This window comes from Culex pipiens, chromosome 3, assembly GCF_016801865.2.
Source record: "Culex pipiens pallens isolate TS chromosome 3, TS_CPP_V2, whole genome shotgun sequence".
Classification (NCBI taxonomy): Eukaryota; Metazoa; Arthropoda; class Insecta; order Diptera; family Culicidae; genus Culex; species Culex pipiens.
This window is the reverse complement of record NC_068939.1, coordinates 29,029,641-29,048,710: the sequence shown is the minus strand read 5'-3', so window position 1 is coordinate 29,048,710 and position 19,070 is coordinate 29,029,641. Positions and strand designations below refer to the sequence as shown.

Genomic DNA, 19,070 nt, shown 5'->3' with positions numbered 1-19,070 from the left:
GTTGCAAGGCGATATCTCCGCGTAGGAAACGAATTTTTCAGATCTGTTAGAAGCGTTTTGTAGGGAATTTAATTAGCTAAAAGATGGCATCATTAACTCATTTTGGCCCAATTTTCAGTTAGAACATTAGAGCACACCGCTATCGATCTATTAAATATTATTGCCGATTGCACCATTCGTTCACTCGAAGGCCAGTGCCACTCGTAAAGTGATGTATCGCGGTACTGCTAAAGAACGGCCCGCTACAGCGGAAGAACTTTTTCACCAACTCTTCTCGAACGTTTCGCGCCTTTTCGAGCTCATCGGAATGAACGGTCTGGATCCAGATTTTGGTCCCAACAGACGCATGATTTGGACGTGGACCATGTTACTGGTTGCCATAACCAACGTTGCGTTCTACCTCTGGAAGCAAAGCTCGGACATGGTTGAGTTCCTAATGGTAGTACCGTACGCGTGCTTTGTCATCCAGGCATTGCACATGACGATCAAGGTCTTGGTGAACCACTCCAACTACAGGTTACTGCACGCCAAATCGAAGCAGATATTCGACATGCTTAACGAAACCTCCACCAGTCGGAAACTCATGGCTGAATCGTTACAATTTGGTACCGTGCTACAGGGTTTGCTAGCCGCTCTGTACAGCATGTCGTTCATTTTTATCATTTCAATGCCACTCTTCATATGGTGCATTTCGGGAGAGAAGATTCTTTTACTTATGTACAGTTTGCCAGCTGTTGACGAAAATACTACCCAAGGATTCCTGGAAACACTGGCGCTGCACGTAGCTATCCTTCTGGCTTCGTTCTGTGGATTCGTTGGGATCGATTGCTTCTTTTTGGCTCTAATCATTCCAATCATTGCCTTTGTGGACGGTACAGAAAACGAAATTCATGAATTGAACAAGTTACTAGAATTGGAAGATACCAATCCCATCCAGCCCAAGCTGGACCGCATTGTGCAACTGCATCAACTGTTGATCGAGTACGAACAAATGCTGGAAGACATTTACAATTTCGTAATGCTGGTGAAGGTGGGAACAATTGTGATCGGAATGATCAGTGCGATTTTGACGATTTTCACAAATCAAGACAAAATGGCATTCGTCTTTGTCGTGATCCTGTTGGAGCAACTCACTCAATACTGCATGCTGGGAACGGTCATTAGCTCCAAGGTATAAAAATCAAATTTTTACCACATCATAAACTGGAACCATGCTCTCTCTCTCGTAGAACAATCAGCTAACTGCACATCTGTACGACATCAAGTGGTATCTGCTGCCAGCTGGACAAGCCAAACATCTTGTGCTGATGCTGGAACGAGCCCAGAATGCTCCCACCCTGACCGTTGGAAAGTATGCCACATTTAACATGCAGTTTTACGATAGAATAATGCGGAAAATTTACTCTTTCGTAATGCTGTTGGCAACATTCTTGGATTCAGCTTAACTTATGTTTTAGCATAAATGCACCATGGTGTTGCTAAGAAGAAAAAAATGTTAATATTATGAAAATCCGATAATGTAAACTTTTATACTGACGTTCTACGCATGATTGTCCCATGTCATTTTTGGACGATTGTGACTATTTATCATTTTTTAACTTAGTTTTACGTACACTTTCAGAAAAACACATAAAATCTAGTACTTTGTTCAGAAAATCATTGAAAACAACACCAAGTCTGTTTGTCCCATCGTTGAACTTCTACGCATAATTGTCCCACCAAGTTTTTTTCTATCACGAAATCATGAGTTTTACGAAGCATTTCATCTTGTTTATCTGTTTACCTGCAAGAGGATTACAAATAAGGGTGATAAAATTTTAACTGGGGTGATTAGGGACATATAGGGCGAATAGGGACCCACGGAAAATTATGCGTAGAAACACAGAAATGGATCGAAAAATTTCAATCGTTTTTTTCTCAGTTGCCCTTTTTTGAACATATGCGTAGAACGGCAGTATAACTTATTAAAACATTTTAAGCATTAATAACCAAATAAAATCATTAGAAACCGGCATTGACCGTGAAGTGCTGATCAGATCCAAGCCCAAAGAGAACACAAACACATTATCTAGATTTTAAAAATATGTAACTTTTTTATGACCGAGTTGGATAAATACGACGAGTGCTGAAAGAAAAAACAAGTTTTGCATTGAGTTGCATAACAGTAGTTTATGCAACAAGTTGCATAAAGAAGATTTTTTCAGCACGAGTCGTACATTTATCCAACGAGGTTCACCGAGTTGGATATATACGACGAGGGCTGAAAAAATCAAGTTTTGCAAAGAGTTGCTTACAATTTTTTTTTTGCAATTAAATTATGTCAAAAATCCATGTGCTAAGTAAATTCACTGTTTAAAACTAAAAAATATTGAAAAATGTTACTTTTTGATAAAAGTGCTGAAAAGTTCAACTTTTCAGCACCCATTTTAGTGCTGAAAAGTAGTACTTTTCAGCACTGTTGTTGCAATGTATTAATGTTCCATTCTATTATTTGAGAAAGTAGGCCGTTTCGTCGTTCCAGTGTGACAAGAAAAGTAAGTAGTTTCACGACGGAAATGCAAAAAAAAAAATTTAAGCAATTCCCAAAAATACCCTTGGACTGCAGTTGTAAGTCAAATATCTGCCGTAGTTGCCGCACTTCTAAAGAATCTTTTTTATATAAAAAATCACGAGAAAACGATTGGTGACACTCTCAATGGCGGCAAGTGATGGCAAGGGCCCATTTCGCCCCATCCACCCCCTTTTTTTTTTCTTTAATATCTTGAATTGCCGTGGTTTCCTAAAATTTAAAAAAGGGTTTTTTTATGCAGAAAATCACGAGGAATCTAATTTGCGACAAATGACGACAAGGGCCCATTTTGCCCCATTTACTCCCTCTTTATGGGTTTTTTTCGCATTGCGTCCATCCTGGGAATTCCCGGGATTTTTCCAAACCGAAAATTCCTGAAAATGAAAAAAAAATTTGGTCTGGAAATTAAGATTTGGTTTAGAAATAGATGAACAGTTAAATACATAGTAAACGATATGAATTTCAAAGAATTAACATTTGTGTTCAGCATTTACCAGCATTTATTTCGCATATTAGGAAAAATTGTAAAAGTTTTAGTTAACAGATTCGCAAAATGCCTAGCGCTTTAAATATTTTTTTTGCAATTCCGTCGTGAAACTACTTACTTTTCCTGTCATTCTTGAACGACGAAATAGCCTACTTTTCTGTACCATAAATAACAGAATCGAATAGCAACACTTTTCAAAATAAATGCTGAAAAGTTCTACTTTTCAGCACTGAAATGGGTGCTGAAAAGTTGAACTTTTCAGCACTTGTTTTGAAAAGTAACACTTTTCAACATTTTTTTGATTTAAACAATTTATTGACAAAATACATGAAAATTTGACTTAAAATTTCACTCAATGGGTGTTTTTCGAAATTGCAAAAAATGTTGTATGGAACTCGTTGCAAAACTTGATTTTTTCAGCACTCGTCGTATTTATCCAACTCGGTGAACCTCGTTGGATAAATGTACGACTTGTGCTGAAAAAATCCTCTTTTTGCAACTTGTTGCATAAACTACTATTTTTTAATTATATATATTTTTAAAAGACTTGGTATTATATTTACGTACATTTATGATTTTAAATTTGAGAAAATATCATATTAAATTATTTTTCATCAAAAACAATTAGAAAAATATGTTTTATATAAAACAAGAAAATTTAAAACGCATCTATAATTTTACACTGACTGTTTTCATTTTATTTGTTGTTGCTTCTTGTTTATTTATACATTTTTTAATCATGTCGTGTTAAAAAAAATTAAAAAATAAATATATTTATGAAAGACTTCTTAAATTTGAACCAAATTGAAATAACAAGAAAGAACAAAAAAACATTTTCAATTTCATTGAAGCAATTTCTAAACTTTCGTCCTTATTTTAATTGAAGTGTAGATTATCACCAATTTATATTATTGAGCTAATTCTACGATTTTTAGCTTGAAAACATAACAAATATAATGAATACATAGATTTTATGACAGTTTCAAAAATGTCTCAGGATATTTTTTCCGTTTTCCGGGAAATTTAGAACTTCTTGGAAATTGGATGCCCTTGTTTTTTGTCGCTATAAAATAAAATTCGTTCAAACTTGTCGCCATTTGCCATAAATTAGACTGTTTCCAATCGATTCCACGTGATTTTCTGTATAAAATAACATTTTTTAACTTTAGGAAACCACGGCAACTCAAGATATTAAAGAAAACACATATAGAGAGGGTAAATGGGGCGAAATTGGTCCATTTTTTTATATAAAGTAAGATACTTTCAAACTGTAAAAACAATGGCAATTGAAGATATTGACGAAAAACACATAAAATGGCGTAAATGAGGAAAAACATGCCCTTGCTGTCGATTGCCGCCAATGAAAATGTCACAAATGGTTTCCACGTGATATTCTACACTAAATAACACACTTCAAAACTGTAGAAAACTAAAGAAATTCAAGTTATTAAAGTGCCATTTAGAGTGTCACCGATCGATTTCTCGTGATTGTTTACATAAAATAAGATACTTTAAAAGCGGGGCAAACTACGGCGATTGAAGACATTCCAGAAAAACACCCCAAAAAAGGTTATATGGGGTAAAATGGACCACTTCCCATCATTTGCCACTAATAAGAGTACTACTAATCTTTTCCTCGTATTATTTTTTACATTAAAAATAATACCTTTGATAGGCAGAAACTGGCGGCCATTTTCACCTGTTTTTGCCCACTGTGCATTGTTTGTAAACAAACCGTAAAAATAAACTATGAATGATTCTCTTGAGCATCGCAAATCAACCTTTACTTTTGTTTTATTTTTTCGGCAAAGTTGAAAGCAAGGGTACTTAAAAAATCATATTTTGCACAAGAGTGCAGTGATGCTGCAAAATCTGTCAAAATGTTGCCGAACATACTTTAAAAAATCTTTATTCAAGTAATACTTCCTGTTCCTTTTTGATAAAGTGCATAGTTGGCAATGAGTTATAGAACAATTCTAGCTCAAAACACGAAATGTGCTGGTATTTTTTTAACAGTCTGGACCCGATGCCTGATTTTTCTGTAACATTCTTATTGGAATTCCATATAAACTGTTACGGGAATCGCAGGCACCGGGTCCTGACTATTTATCTTGACCTTCTCCGATATCAATAAAATAGTGTAGACGTGTAAAATTATGTAAACGTTGTTGTATCTTTTACAAAAAAGGTATCCCAAAACTATAAAAAATAGCTTTTGAAATCATTTGAAAAGTCTTAAGGCATTTGCTTTCCAGTTTTTTTTTATAAATATATCCGAAAGAATATAATTGAACCATTTTTAAATTTAAACTGACGAGGACAAAAAACTTCCTTCCGTGTCTGCCAACATCATCGTCAGCGTTTCATGCCCGTCATCGTCATAATTTCCGATGGAAGTCATCAGAACTTCCAGCAGCGTAAAAGTCGCGTTTTAGCAACAAAACGACATGCATAAATAAACTAGCCTCTTCCGTCGAAGATCCGACGACGACGACCTGCTGAAGAGAAGATGGCGCGAGAAGAAGCTGTAGTATAAGTAATACTTCCTGTAGCTTTTTTTTCTTACTTCAGAGTATTTTTTATTTCGTTTATTTTTTGCATGCCTTTTTATTCTTATAAATTTCATTTTTTTTAACTCTATTTTTTTCAGATTTTTTAACTTTATTTTCTATAAGATCTTATTCAAAGTACGGAGTGTTCAGCATGAAAGATGATAGCGTACTCAAGGTAAAAAAATCTACAAGCTCCCTACTTAGAAGTCTATATTAAAAGTAGTTGCTGATTTTGCATTATACCAACCTTCCGGAGTGCAAAACAGCATGCATAAGGATTTCAGGAAGCTTTCGCGAGCTGATATAGAACAGCTTTGGAAAAAGTAGACAGCATCCATCGTAGCAACTTTTATCAGGAATTTTGCTTTCATTATTATTTATTTAGTGCCTAATGTAACAAAGTCTTACCTTTTTTTTGCAGTTTCCGTCCAAGTTTCTCGCTTCAACCCGACAATAATTCAATTATTCACCACCTTGCTAAAACTCATCCATGTTCCCGTTCCCCTTAAAAACCAGTTAAGCAACCTGTGCCGCAACAAACAACACAAAAAATCGCTCCCTTTATTAACAGGTTTTATTTATGAGATTCGCTGTAACCTTTAACTTTCGTGCCAAGAAAACCAAAACACACACACACACGCGCACATAAAACAAACTTTAACCAGAAAAAAAGTTCAACTTGTGCTAAATAAGCTAAAAAGCCACCCGAGTTCGGAAACCGCGACTATACTTCCGGTTGCTGGCTGGCTTCTTCCTGCTGACTCTCTGGTGTGATGTGATGGGGGGAGATCTGCGGAAATTTTGGAAAGGAAGGGAAGTAGAAAAACACAATATTATTACAAGTATTACACTGGCTCTGGGTGAGGCTGTAAGTTTTTGGGTTACTTTGCTTTTAACGTAAATTGGATTAGGTTAGACAAGTTTAATCACGTTTAAAGAGTGATACAGTACAGTTTACAAGCTTGTCGTGATATTTTTCTGTAATCTTTTTCTGGAAAATAGTTTAGTGTCTTAGTGCCTCTTAATTATCCTTTTTTACGAAATGTTTTGCCTTCCTCACCTTACTGAGGAAAGGCTATAAAATCACTCAGAAAACGAACTTCTAAGTTTTACCTCATAGACCCACCTTCATGTATACATATCGACTCAGAATCAAATTCTGAGCAAATGTCTGTGTGTGTGGTGGGATGTTGATCAAAAAAAAAATTGCACTGGATTATCTCGGCACTGGCTGAACCGATTTGGACCGTTTTGGTCTCATTCGATCCGTCTTGGGGTCCCATAAGTCGCTATTGAAAATTATAAAGTTTAGTTAAGTACTTCAAAAGTTATGATAGAAAAAAACCATTATAACAAAAGTCCGGGAGATTGTAAAAAGGATGGTTTTTGTAAGAAAACCCGTCATGCTATACATTTTTAGAAAGGTAATAAAGAGACCTTACCAACGCGTCTAAAACATCTAAGATCTGACAACCCTATCAAAAGTTATAAGCACTTAAGTGTTATTTATGCACTTTTTGGACGCCGGATCTCAGATATTTAGATGAAAACGTTGTCCGGATCTCTCATGCGACCTATCGTTGGATAGGTAATCGAAAGACCTTTCCAACGAGTTCAATAGATTGCAGATCTGACAACCCTATCAAAAGTTATAAGCACATAAGAGCTCTGAATTATGAAGATCTGACTATCCAATCTGATGGTATGAATCAAGTTGCCCTTTTGTATCTATTTTGGATAGCGTTACCCTCCGGGGGTGGATTAAGTAACGTTTTTTTTTTTTTTTTTTTTAAACAAGCTAACCCTTTAAAAGGGCTTAAATCACCTTTTTATGTTTTCAAATGTTGGGCTCGTATAAACAAAATATGAATTATCACTGAAAAGAGCAGAAAATAACACAGCATCATTTTTCTTCATTGAAAATCGAACGAATAGTTCCCGAGACATCGTCAGTTGAAAAATGAGAAGTTATTAGGTCAAATTGAGAAAAACTGATTTCCAACCAAATTTAATCCAGGCTTTATCCCAGAATCCAGCAGCAGTTCGATCTATTAAGTCTGACAAAAAAAATGTTTTGTCACTTTGTTCATACATTTTTTATTTTATCTAAAAATGACTGAAACTTGCTAAATGCACACCTTTCAAAAAAAATATCTAACGAGTCGTTTTTGATGAAAAATTTGAATTTGCATCTACATATTTACTTTTTAGTTTTTTTTTTTGATGAATTTAATGTTCGATATAAAACAAATTCAATAGACTTATTTTGAAAATTGACAACTAGTAATAAAAAGGAAAGAAAAAAAATTGGGAATTTTTCTCCACTGAACCTTTTTTTCTGAAAGACTTAAACATAACCTCAAACCTTGCCTAAAACACCGTATCGATTGGAAAGTCCCATCTCTAATTTTGAATAATCAGTCCCAGCACTGTATAGAGACTTGTATGCCGCAAATCAATGACGCAAACGACATACTATTTGTAAAAAATGCAATTGTTAATCCGAATCTGTAATAATATATATTTATGTTAAATATATTTAGAAAAACAGTGAAAATTTTTGTGACGTTGCTACACCGGAATGTGTCATATGTTTATGAAAAAATCAATTGCAAACGAACTAAGATTGGATATTTTTTATTTACATAATTTAATATCAATATAAACTTTATTAAGCTTATAAACTAAGTTAAAACATTTAATTGATTTTTCTTTAAATGAGTCCTCACTAATGGTCAGTTTGACGTAATGAATTCAATTTGCTTACTTTTAGTCTGAAATTTTTAAGAAACACAGTAAATATCTAAGTAACCCCAATTTTTAAATAGCAACTTTCAACGTAACTATAGGGCAACTTGAAATACTATCGATGTCATCCCGATTTACGGTACACTGCAATTATTTATCATGGATGTTTAATGAAAGTTGAAAAAAAAATCAGGAATTATTGTTAATATTTACTCTTAAACTTTGTTAAAATACTCTTTTTAAAAATTTGTCGAACCCAAAAAAAAAAGTATATTTAAGGACCGACTTTTTTTAATCCAAATTATTTTTAAGAGAACTGCCAATGTATGAGTGAATGCAAAACTCTCAAAAATTAGCAAATATCTTCAACTTAGAAAAAAAGAGATATGCTCTTGATTCAAATAATGCAAAAAAAAAATAGTAGTTTATGCAACAAGTTGCAAAAAGAGGATTTTTTCAGCACGAGTCGTACATTTATCCAACGAGGTTCACCGAGTTGGATAAATACGACGAGTGCTGAAAAAATCAAGTTTTGCAACGAGTTCCATACAACATTTTTTGCAATTTCGAAAAACACCCATTAAGTGAAATTTTAAGTCGAATTTTCATGTATTTTGTCAATAAATCGTTTAAATCAAAAAAATGTTGAAAAGTGTTACTTTTCGAAACAAGTGCTGAAAAGTGTTGCTATTCGATTCTGTTATTTTTGGTACAGAAAAGTAGGCTATTTCGTCGTTCAAGAATGACAGGAAAAGTAAGTAGTTTCACGACGGAATTGCAAAAATGTTTTTTTTTTAAACTATCCCATTTAAATTAAAAAAAGAACATTTCATGTTGAAAGGCGTGTAAAACCCTAAGAATAATTTTTGAAAATTTGTTGTGAAACTACTAACTTTTTGTCATTCTCATACTTTTTTCACAAAAATAACAAAATCGAATAGGAATACTTTTCGAAACAGGGGATAATGGGTGCAAAAAAGTGTACTTTTTAGCAGTTGTACTCAATATCAAAACAACTTAACAACAACAAAAGACTAAATTTCCAATTTCTTACCCCACAAAATGCTGTATAAATTTAAAAAAAATATGCTACAATTTGCAAAATATCAATGAATATATGAAAATATTTACTTAAGTTTTATTTATTTTTTTCAATCTGTGGTTCCAAAAATAAAAAATAAATGTGCAAAAAGTCTAAAAGTGCTCTACTACGTTAAAAAAGTTAACTTAAGAGCGAGTTTTTCACCGATGTGAAACAGGTCGTATCGAGGTGCTCCGATTTGGATGAAACTTTCAGCGTTTGTTTGTCTATACATGAGATGAACTCATGCCAAATATGAGCCCTCTACGACAAAGGGAAGTGGGGTAAAACGGGCATTGAAGTTTGAGGTCCAAAAAACATGAAAAATCTTAAAATTGCTCGCATTTCCGTAAAACTTCATCAATTCCAACTCTCTTAGATGTATTCGAAAGGTCTTTTGAAGCACTTCAATATGTGCCATAGACATCCAGGATTGGTTTGACTTTTTCTCTTAGCTTTTGCAAATTACTGTCAAAAATGGATTTTTTTAAAACCTAAATATCTTGTTCCAACAGCCTCCAACACCCATACTCCTATAGGTCAAAAGATAGGTAATTTCATGCACTATAAGCCTACGGTATTAATTTTTTGGCCAATCGCAGTTTTTCTCATAGTTTTTTGATTTTTCTATAACAAATATTTTACAACGTTAGTTTTTGCCCTGTAGGCCGCCATAGCGGCACGTTTTGGTCTCAATTTTGTCATATTCGGAATTCTCGGACAATTTCTCGTAAGTTAGAAGTATTGGTTAGAAGTACAGCCTCCAATGTTGCAAAAAGATATTAAGGTTTAAAAAAAATCCATTTTTGACAGTAATTTGCAAAAGCTAAGAGAAAAAGTCAAACCAATCCTGGATGTCTATGGCACATTTTGAAGTGCTTCAAAAGACCTTTCGAAGGCATCTAAGAGAGTTGGAATTGATGAAGTTTTACGAAAATGCGAGCAATTTTAAGATTTTTTATGTTTTTTCGACCTAAAACTTCAAATCCCGTTTTACCCCACTTCCCTTTGTTGTAGAGGGCTCATATTTGGCATGAGTTCATCTCATGTATAGACAAACAAACGCTGAAAGTTTCATCCAAATCGGAGCACCTCGATACGACCTCTAGAGCAAACCGAGCAATATTTACAAATACTGCCTCTTAACGTTATTCAATGAATTTAAAATAGTTTTTGAATGAAATTTTAATTTTCGGAAATATTTTTAATGTTTTTCATCGCTTGTTTTTTTTTTGATTAATTAGAAAGTAAAAGTAAATCTTTCCCTGTTCCTAAGGCGAACACCCGGAAGAGTTCAATGTTAACATGCTAAGGTTAATGCTAACATTCCATAGGTTGTCTCCCTAAGGTGTCTTGATAAGGTCCAGTTTGTGACGATACACTACCTTCCCTTTACTGAGCAATCGAATCCAGAAGGGAAAAGATCACCAGTTGTGTTGGCCCGAGCCGGGATTTGAACCCCGATCTACCGCTTACAAGGCGGAAGCGTTACCACTGGGCTACGTGGCTCGGATTAATTAGAAAGGCCGTTGCAAATATTTTTTAAAGTTTACGTCGCCCCCAATCAATCAGAGATCAAAAACATTTTTTCATAAAAATTTAAAATTTCAATGGAAATAAAAGGTAAATTAACTGAAAAGAACATAAAATGCTTTTGCCTGCTAACAATCATATTTAGCATGTTTGGACACGTTTAAAAATATTTAGATTTGTTTTGTAAAACCCGATCTACACACCGGTAAAAAGTTTTTATTTGCTCGCCGTAAAAAATAAAGTTCTGCAATTATACATTATGAAAACTTACTTGCAAAACAACTGTACTCTTGTACAATGCATTTTAACTTTTTTTTTATTTAAATGTTGAAACCATGACTTGAAAATTTCAATTTTAACTTTTTTTTTTAATTTTTTTGTGCCCACTCAACTTTGATCAGAGTCGAAGGTCATAAACTTCAAAACATGTTTGGATCGGCCTAAGGGGGGGTACAAAAAAAAATAAAACTTGCCTTAAATTTAATAAAGGATTCTGGATTTTTTGGTTTACAATCATCTTTAACTTTGTTGAAGGATTTAATTTAAACATAAAGTGTATTTAGTGATGAAAATAAAAAAAATGGAATTTAAAATAAAAATATAAAAATGATCTCCTTGAGGTTTTTTGGAACATATTTTATAAGATTTTGTTTAACTCAATCCAAAAAAAAATTAAAAAAATAGTAAATTGTTTTAACCTTTTGTTTGTCAATTTACACAGTTTTCATGAACTTAGCATATTCTCCCCACACCCTCCTAAATTTTCTGAGGTTAAGGTTGTATAAACATTCTGAAATCATGGATATTGAATACTACGTCGGAAACTGCAAATTTAAATCTATATTTCCTTAGTTATTGAAACTAAGCATGAGAATAGAATTCAACAATCTGAAAAAATATTCTTGAAGCAAATTATGAATTGCCCCAGATTCACTGCATGGCCCCGACCATGAAGCTAAGTGGTTGTGTTGGATTCTTGGCAAGAGCTATCGCAATAAGTACCGTAAAACGGGGTGACTTTGATAGACGGGGTGACTTTGATAGGTTTGCGATTTTTCCGCAAAATGAAGAGTACAATTAAAATACGTAAGGAATGGTTTAGAAACATACTGACCGTGGTAGAGAAGTGTTCAAAGTACCTAAAGAAGAACTTTTCATAAAATTTTGAAAAGTTTAAAAAGTTAGTTAACTATAGTAAAGAAAATGTTGATGAAAGTCATTATTTTAAACTTCTCAAAGTGTCATGATTTTCTCAATGAACATGATTTTGAATCGGAAAACGGAATGCATTTTCGAATTCTTTGGACAATTTTCCACTAGGACAAGGTTGAATAAATTTGTAAATAGTAAATAATATGTGTTTTTGGAACACAATTTAAAAAAATCTCCAAATTTATAGGCAATTTTAGTTGAACAAATTTCATGTAAAATGTGAATACTTGTGATTCGTGCTTCGAATTCAGTATAAGATGCAATATAAATCGATTATTTTATAAACAAAACTAGTTTTAACAAATTTCAGGCAAAATTCCGACTTTTTAACAATTTTATCTAAAACAAGCCTTACCCGACAAACTTCGTCTTGTCATTTGTTCGCTCCTTGACGTTTTTAGCATGTTTGCTTATTCAGCCTCCTGTGATCGAAATTTGATTTTACGCAACTTTTCCCATACAATCTGCAGATCTTCCGGAATCGGTTCCAGAGTGGCCAAAGTTGTAACTCTTTAGCGTAAGAACCTTCCTTGGGCTTATACGAACCCAACGCAGCAAAGAGCGCTCCGATCCGACTTTCCGTTATCAACTGATGCGCGTTCGAACAAAACCGTCGAATTTTTTTATATATATAGAAGAAGAAGATAGATTTATATGTATTTTGTTAAAAAGCTTATAAACTTAGTCAACTAAATATAAACATTGATTATTTTTTTAAAACTGTATCAGCTACTTTAGTGATGGTACGTTTAACGTACAGATAATGTTTAAACTATGATTATCAAAGTCACCCCGGAATTAAAACTAAGAATTTTCAACGTAACTATTTTTCTAAACACTGGACATTGTGTGGCCTATCCCAGTACAAGTTTTAAAAACAAAAATCTTGAAAAAACCTTACCTGTTGGAAAATATTCCAAAAACAAATTGAATTCCTATCAAAGTCACTCCGGTTTACGGTACCCTTTTATTTTATTGGCTGGAATGATGCCCAAAACAATGATCATCATTTTTGGATAGCCATCAAAGTGTGGTTTTCAAGGAATGCAAAAAAAGGAAGTAGATAAACCTTATTTGATAAAATTCAATTTCGATTAGAAATTCGATTCAGCTGCTACCGTTTTCCAAAAACTCAACTTTATCCTTTCATTGATTGAATTCTGGAAAAGTTCCTTTCAGCACGTGAAACGCACGAAAATTCCGGCAAAAGTTCGCTCCGGCACGCAACTACTTGAGAGAAAAAAAAAGTTTACTCTCCCTTCCATGGGCTGTGTGTAATCCCTGGTTCAGCTATAATTAAATTTTCCGACTCAAATGAGGGGGTCGCACAAGTGCTGTTCCCTGCTAGCGAAGAGAACCTTTCCTAATTGGAGCCCTTCCCCTTTGGAAAATTAGTTTTTGGAAAGGCTTTCGTTTAGCGACCAATTTTGGCGCAAGGATTTTGCGTTAATGGGAATTGGGAAAAACTGCCGCATGATGTTCCAACGCGATTTCCAGTTTATTCCAAAACTAAAACTGATGGCGTAACAACGTTCTGAAAGTTTTGATTCCACCATTAATTTGAAACATTTATCTTGCGGAAAACTTGTCTAGCGTGTACAGTGCGCGCCCCGACAGACAGTTTACAGCCGTTTAATTTCGACGTAAGCCAGGCCTGGCAATAAATCCTGGCAGCAGGGTGGGAAAATCCCTACTTCACCAGACAAACAATTATTCGCTCTGAACCTCAAAACAAACACCACTTTCCGTCCCACACGCCGGCACGGAGAGGAAAAATGGCTTTCCGCAGCGAACTCATCAAGCGTTTAATTGAACATAATTCCCGAGAACGTATAATGCGGCGTTTGCCATTAAAACCCGTCTTAGGCAGGGTCGTGAAGTTTGGGGATGGGACGTTACTTTGGGAGATTTTGCTTTTTTTTGTTTAGCCTGCAACAGTTTCTTGAAGGATTGAGGGAATGTGTCGGGACCGGAGTCTGTATTTTGAACACTTTCAGCAACTTAAAAATGATCGCATTCTTTCATTTCAATGGATGGTTACATGAAGACTGTATCAATCTTGATCTTTTATTTACAATTACTCCAGAAAAGTTAGAATTTTTTCAAGCTTTTAGTTGTTGTATTTCCCTATTTCAAAATTTTCTTAACAAAATAAGGGAAAAACAATATTTTCGAAAATTCATATTTTTGTAGAAAACGTTTTTATTTTTTTCATTGTTAAGGCTGGTACCAATTTTATTTAAAGTTTTTGTCTCCCCCCCCCCCCTTCAAAATTGGCCCGAAAAATCAGGGGAATTTTTTTTTCAAAAAACTTCAAAATTTTAATGGAAATTGAACTGCAATCTGCTGAAATTAATTGAAAATGCACTTCCCTGCGTTTAGAATCATTTTTTAGCATGTTTGGGTTGATTTAAAAATGTTTTGAATTTTTGAAAATTTGCGATACTTACTAAAATTTTTGTTTTCGTCAAATCTTACATTCTTTGAAAACTAATGATTGCAAAACAACTGAACTGCCCCTGATCGCATAGATGTCCCATATGCATTTTCAAACAAGGGTCCTGATTGCTCAAAATCAACCACTCCACTCGCAAGCACAAATAGCAGGCGACGCGATACTGCCCTGATGAATTCCTACCGTTTGTCACTATCACACCATTCGCTCTCGAACACTCTCTCTTCTACTCTCCTTCTCTCTCTGATCGGCTCAGTCTCCGAACGGCTCAGGCAGGCCGATCGGCTCCGATCACTCTGAACTGAAAACATTTTTTTCTCTGATGCGTAAACTTCATCAAAAATTCGATAAAGTACTTTTCGATGGCAAATTTGATTCAACCTTTAGAAATATTGTTTTGATGTTTAAAAAAAATCTTTTTCAAAAATTTTTATCTATGGGACCAGATTTTGCAATATCGTGTAATAAGCTAAAAGGTCTTTTAAAATCCCGTAAAACATATAGAGCAATTCTCTACGAAATCGGTCTTTTTTCTTTAATTTTAATTTTTGTATTTTTTAATCCGACTGAAACTTTTTTGGTGCCTTCGGTATGCCCAAAGAAGCCATTTTGCATCATTAGTTTGTTCATATAATTTTCCATACAAATTTGGCAGCTGGCCATACAAAAATGATGTATGAAAATTTAAAAATCTGTATCTTTTGAAGGAATTTTTTGATCGATTTGGTGTCTTCGGCAAAGTTGTAGGTATGGATATGGACTACACTGAAAAAAATTATACACTGTAAAAAATTTTTTGATGATTTTTTTATTTAACTTTTTGTCACTAAAACTTGATTTGCAAAAAAACACTATTTTAATTTTTTTTTTGATATGTTTTAGAGGACATAAAATGCCAACTTTTCAGAAATTTCCAGGTTGTGCAAAAAATCTTTGACCGAGTTATGATTTTTTTAATCAATACTGATTTAAAAAAAAAACGAAAAATTGGTCGCAAAAAATTTTCAAATTCATTTTTCAATGTAAAATCAAATTTGCAATCATAAAGTGCTACAGTGAAATTTTGATAAAGTGCACCGTTTTCAAGTTAAATCCATTTTTAGGTAACTTTTTTGAAAATAGTCGCAGTTTTTCATTTTTTAAAATCAGTTCACATGTTTGCCCACTTTTGAAAAAAAATATTTTTGAAAAGCTGAGAAAATTCTCTATATTTTGCTTTTTTGAACTTTGTTGATACGACCCTTAGTTGCTGTGATATTGCCATGCAAAGGTTTAAAAACAGGAAAATTGATGTTTTCTAAGTCTCACCCAAACAACCAACCATTTTCTAATGTCGATATCTCAGCAACTAATGGTCCGATTTTCAATGTTAAAATATGAAACAGTCGTGAAAAAAATATTTGAAATTTTTTTAAACGAAGACCAAAAATTCAATATAACGCCCTTTTAAAATGTTTGTCTTGGTTTAAAAATTTTGAAAATATTTTTTTCGAAAAGATCGGAAAATTTCACGAATGTTTCATATTTTAACATTGTAAATCGGACCATTAGTTGCTGAGATATCGACATTAGAAAATGGTTGGTTGTTTGGGTGAGACTTAGAAAACATCAATTTTCCTGTTTTTAAACCTTTGCATGGCAATATCTCAGCAACTAAGGGTCGTATCAACAAAGTTCAAAAAAGCAATATATAGAGAATTTTCTCAGCTTTTCAAAAATATTTTTTTCAAAAGTGGGCAAACATGTGCACTAATGTAAAAAAATTAAAAACTGCTACTCCTTTCAAAAAAGTCACCTAAAAACAGATTTAACTTGAAAACGGTGCACTTTATCAAAATTTCACTACAGTACTTTTTGATTGCGAATTTGATTTTACATCGAAAAATGAAGTTGAAAAATTTTTGCGACCAATTTTTCGATTTTTTAAAAAAATTAGTATTGATTAAAAAATTCATAACTCGGTCAATAATTTTTTGCACAACCTGGAAATTTCTGAAAAGTTGGCATTTGATGTCCTCTAAAACATATAAAAAAAAAATTAAAATAGTGTTTTTTTTGCAAATCAAGTTTTAGTGACAAAAAGTTAAATTAAAAATTACCAGATTTTTTTTACCGTGTATCATTTTTTTCAGTGTAGTCCATATCCATACCTACAACTTTGCCGAAGACACCAAATCGATCAAAAAATTCCTTCAAAAGATACAGATTTTTGAATTTTCATGCATCATTTTTGTATGGCCAGCTGCTAAATTTGTATGGAAAATTATATGGACAAACTAATGATGCAAAATGGCTTTTTTGGGCATTTCGAATGCACCAAAAAAGTTTCAGTCGAATTAAAAAATACAAAAAAATCGAATGACCGAAATCTGAGAGAACTGCTCTATAAAAAAAAATGTTTTTAACAAATATCTGGGTGTTCCATTGTTCCATGCTCTGGTTAATGTGCACCGTTAAAAATAAATATTTTGGGGAATCCAATTTTTAGTGAAAAAATAGCTATTTTTTAAGGGGCTACATTTAAATCGGCAAAAATGTCAGAGGTTGGTATGAGCACACACTTACATTATTTATAAATCTGTTTTCGGGGCATTAAAATATACATTTTCAACATTTAACAAAACAAATTTGAAGACAATTGGTTGTATCTTTGCCGAGGTATAGCTATTTGAAGTAAGCAGTTTCAAAAAACGGGTGCCACGATATCTAACCCTGCTTCGACCAAATCGGTTCAAAATTTTGGTGAAGACTCGCTAAACCGGTTCCGTGTGCTAACGAATGCCGATTTTCCAAACTTTCGATTACCCGAAGGTTTGTATAGAACTTCGGGGGGGGAAACAAGTTTTTTTTTCATATTTTTCTATTTGCTTGCTTTTAACATCAAACTTGAGTTCGAGACTCTTATTTGAAAATTTGATTGACTTATAAATAACAAAATACATTTTTTTACAATATTTCATCGCCACCATTTTGGCCGCCATCTTGGATTTCAATCGAGTCTGGACTGTATTTACGTACCCATTTTGTATGATCAGCCCGCAAAATTATATGGAGACTTGTATGGAAAAAATGAAGGTGCAAAATTGCTTCTTTTGACACAGGAAATGTATGAAAAAAGTTTCTTCTAAATAAAAAAATGCAAATTTAAAAATAATTTGCAAAAATCTCGAGATCTACTTTATCAGTGATGTTGCAATGCATTATACCAAAGCATTTCCTTCGAAAAAAGGACATCATTGAAAATTAAACTATGGTAGATTCGTATTGCTACGTTGGTAATCCCAAAATCTATATTCCAGAAAACTTTGGATGTTTTGCGCAATTCTAAAAAATCTCTGGTTTCAGTATTATTTGAACAGTGTATATATTTTGCCAAAATCAAGCAGCATCAGTAACTGTTGACGTTGATTGCCCCAACAACTTCAAATCACAGTTGTGGCAGTTGGTCCTCCCACAACCACAAGAACTCACTGCTGTGTACACTTGTCAACATAGGCTGCAACCAAAAAAAATAAGTACAAAACACTCGTCAAAACCAGCAACTTTTTATCGTCGACTATAATTTGAAAAAGCTTATATTTTTGTAAAATAAAACGAACCATAAACATTCAAATGCTGCAATGAAATCAATTAACATCACAATTAAAAAAAATGTTTACGCCCCTTTCAAAAGCTTTTCTCCAATTATTTAAGCATCCAGTGAGTACCGCAATGCGCCCTGGGAAAATTCATCCAGTTTTCAGTGCTTTTTTGTGTGGGTGGTGGTTTCGTGATGTTTTCCCAACTTCCAGTCGTTGCAAGGGAGGGGGTGTCGCCCTCGAAAACATATTGCCAATGACGGCTTCGCTGGGTTTGGTGGTGCAATTCTCGGACACAAACTGAAAGGTGAAGGTTATAGAATGTGCGCTGCTGCTGCTGCAACATTTTTCGCTACTTCTGGGAGGTTGCGGTTTTGAACTTGTGCTCTCTAGTTTTTTTAGTCAGTGAGGCAAGTGTGACTGCAGCAGCAGCAAAATGTGCAAACATGCTGAGGTGAGGTGTTCTGGTTGATGTGCGGGTTATTTCAGGAGTGTGCTTTTTTTGCCTCGAGGCTTGAATGTTCCAACTTTGGCTTTTTGTGGCAGACATGATGGGGTTTCGCTAGAAAATGTTAGAAAAAGCGTCATTCATTGGCATGCGGTTGATGGAGCAATGAATCTGATTTAGATTGTGATAAAAGAAAGTCAAATCAAAATAAAACATTGTAAGCTGATTCCCCATTCGCACGGAATCCTTATAGCAGATAACACAAGTCAAAATTTTTGAAGTTGATGTCATTAAACGATTCAGTTTCGTCAAGGTATGGTAGATTTGGACTGCCTAAATAGGCTCCAATTGACAGAACTGCATTTTTAGTAAACTTCCTGAACATAAGGTAAATTGTAAATTTCGAG

The 19,070-nt window shown here is 33.9% G+C and overlaps 1 protein-coding gene across 1 annotated transcript; it reads left to right on the top strand.

The window, feature by feature from the left end:
• The first annotated feature begins 211 nt into the window (after positions 1 to 211).
• Positions 212 to 18,519, top strand: LOC120425708 (odorant receptor 67d-like). The gene is made up of 3 exons (XM_039590307.2): positions 212 to 1,171; positions 1,230 to 1,351; positions 18,429 to 18,519. Exons 1-3 carry the CDS (start codon positions 212 to 214, stop codon positions 18,517 to 18,519), a joined length of 1,173 nt encoding a protein of 390 aa, XP_039446241.2.
• The last annotated feature ends 551 nt before the right edge of the window (positions 18,520 to 19,070 follow it).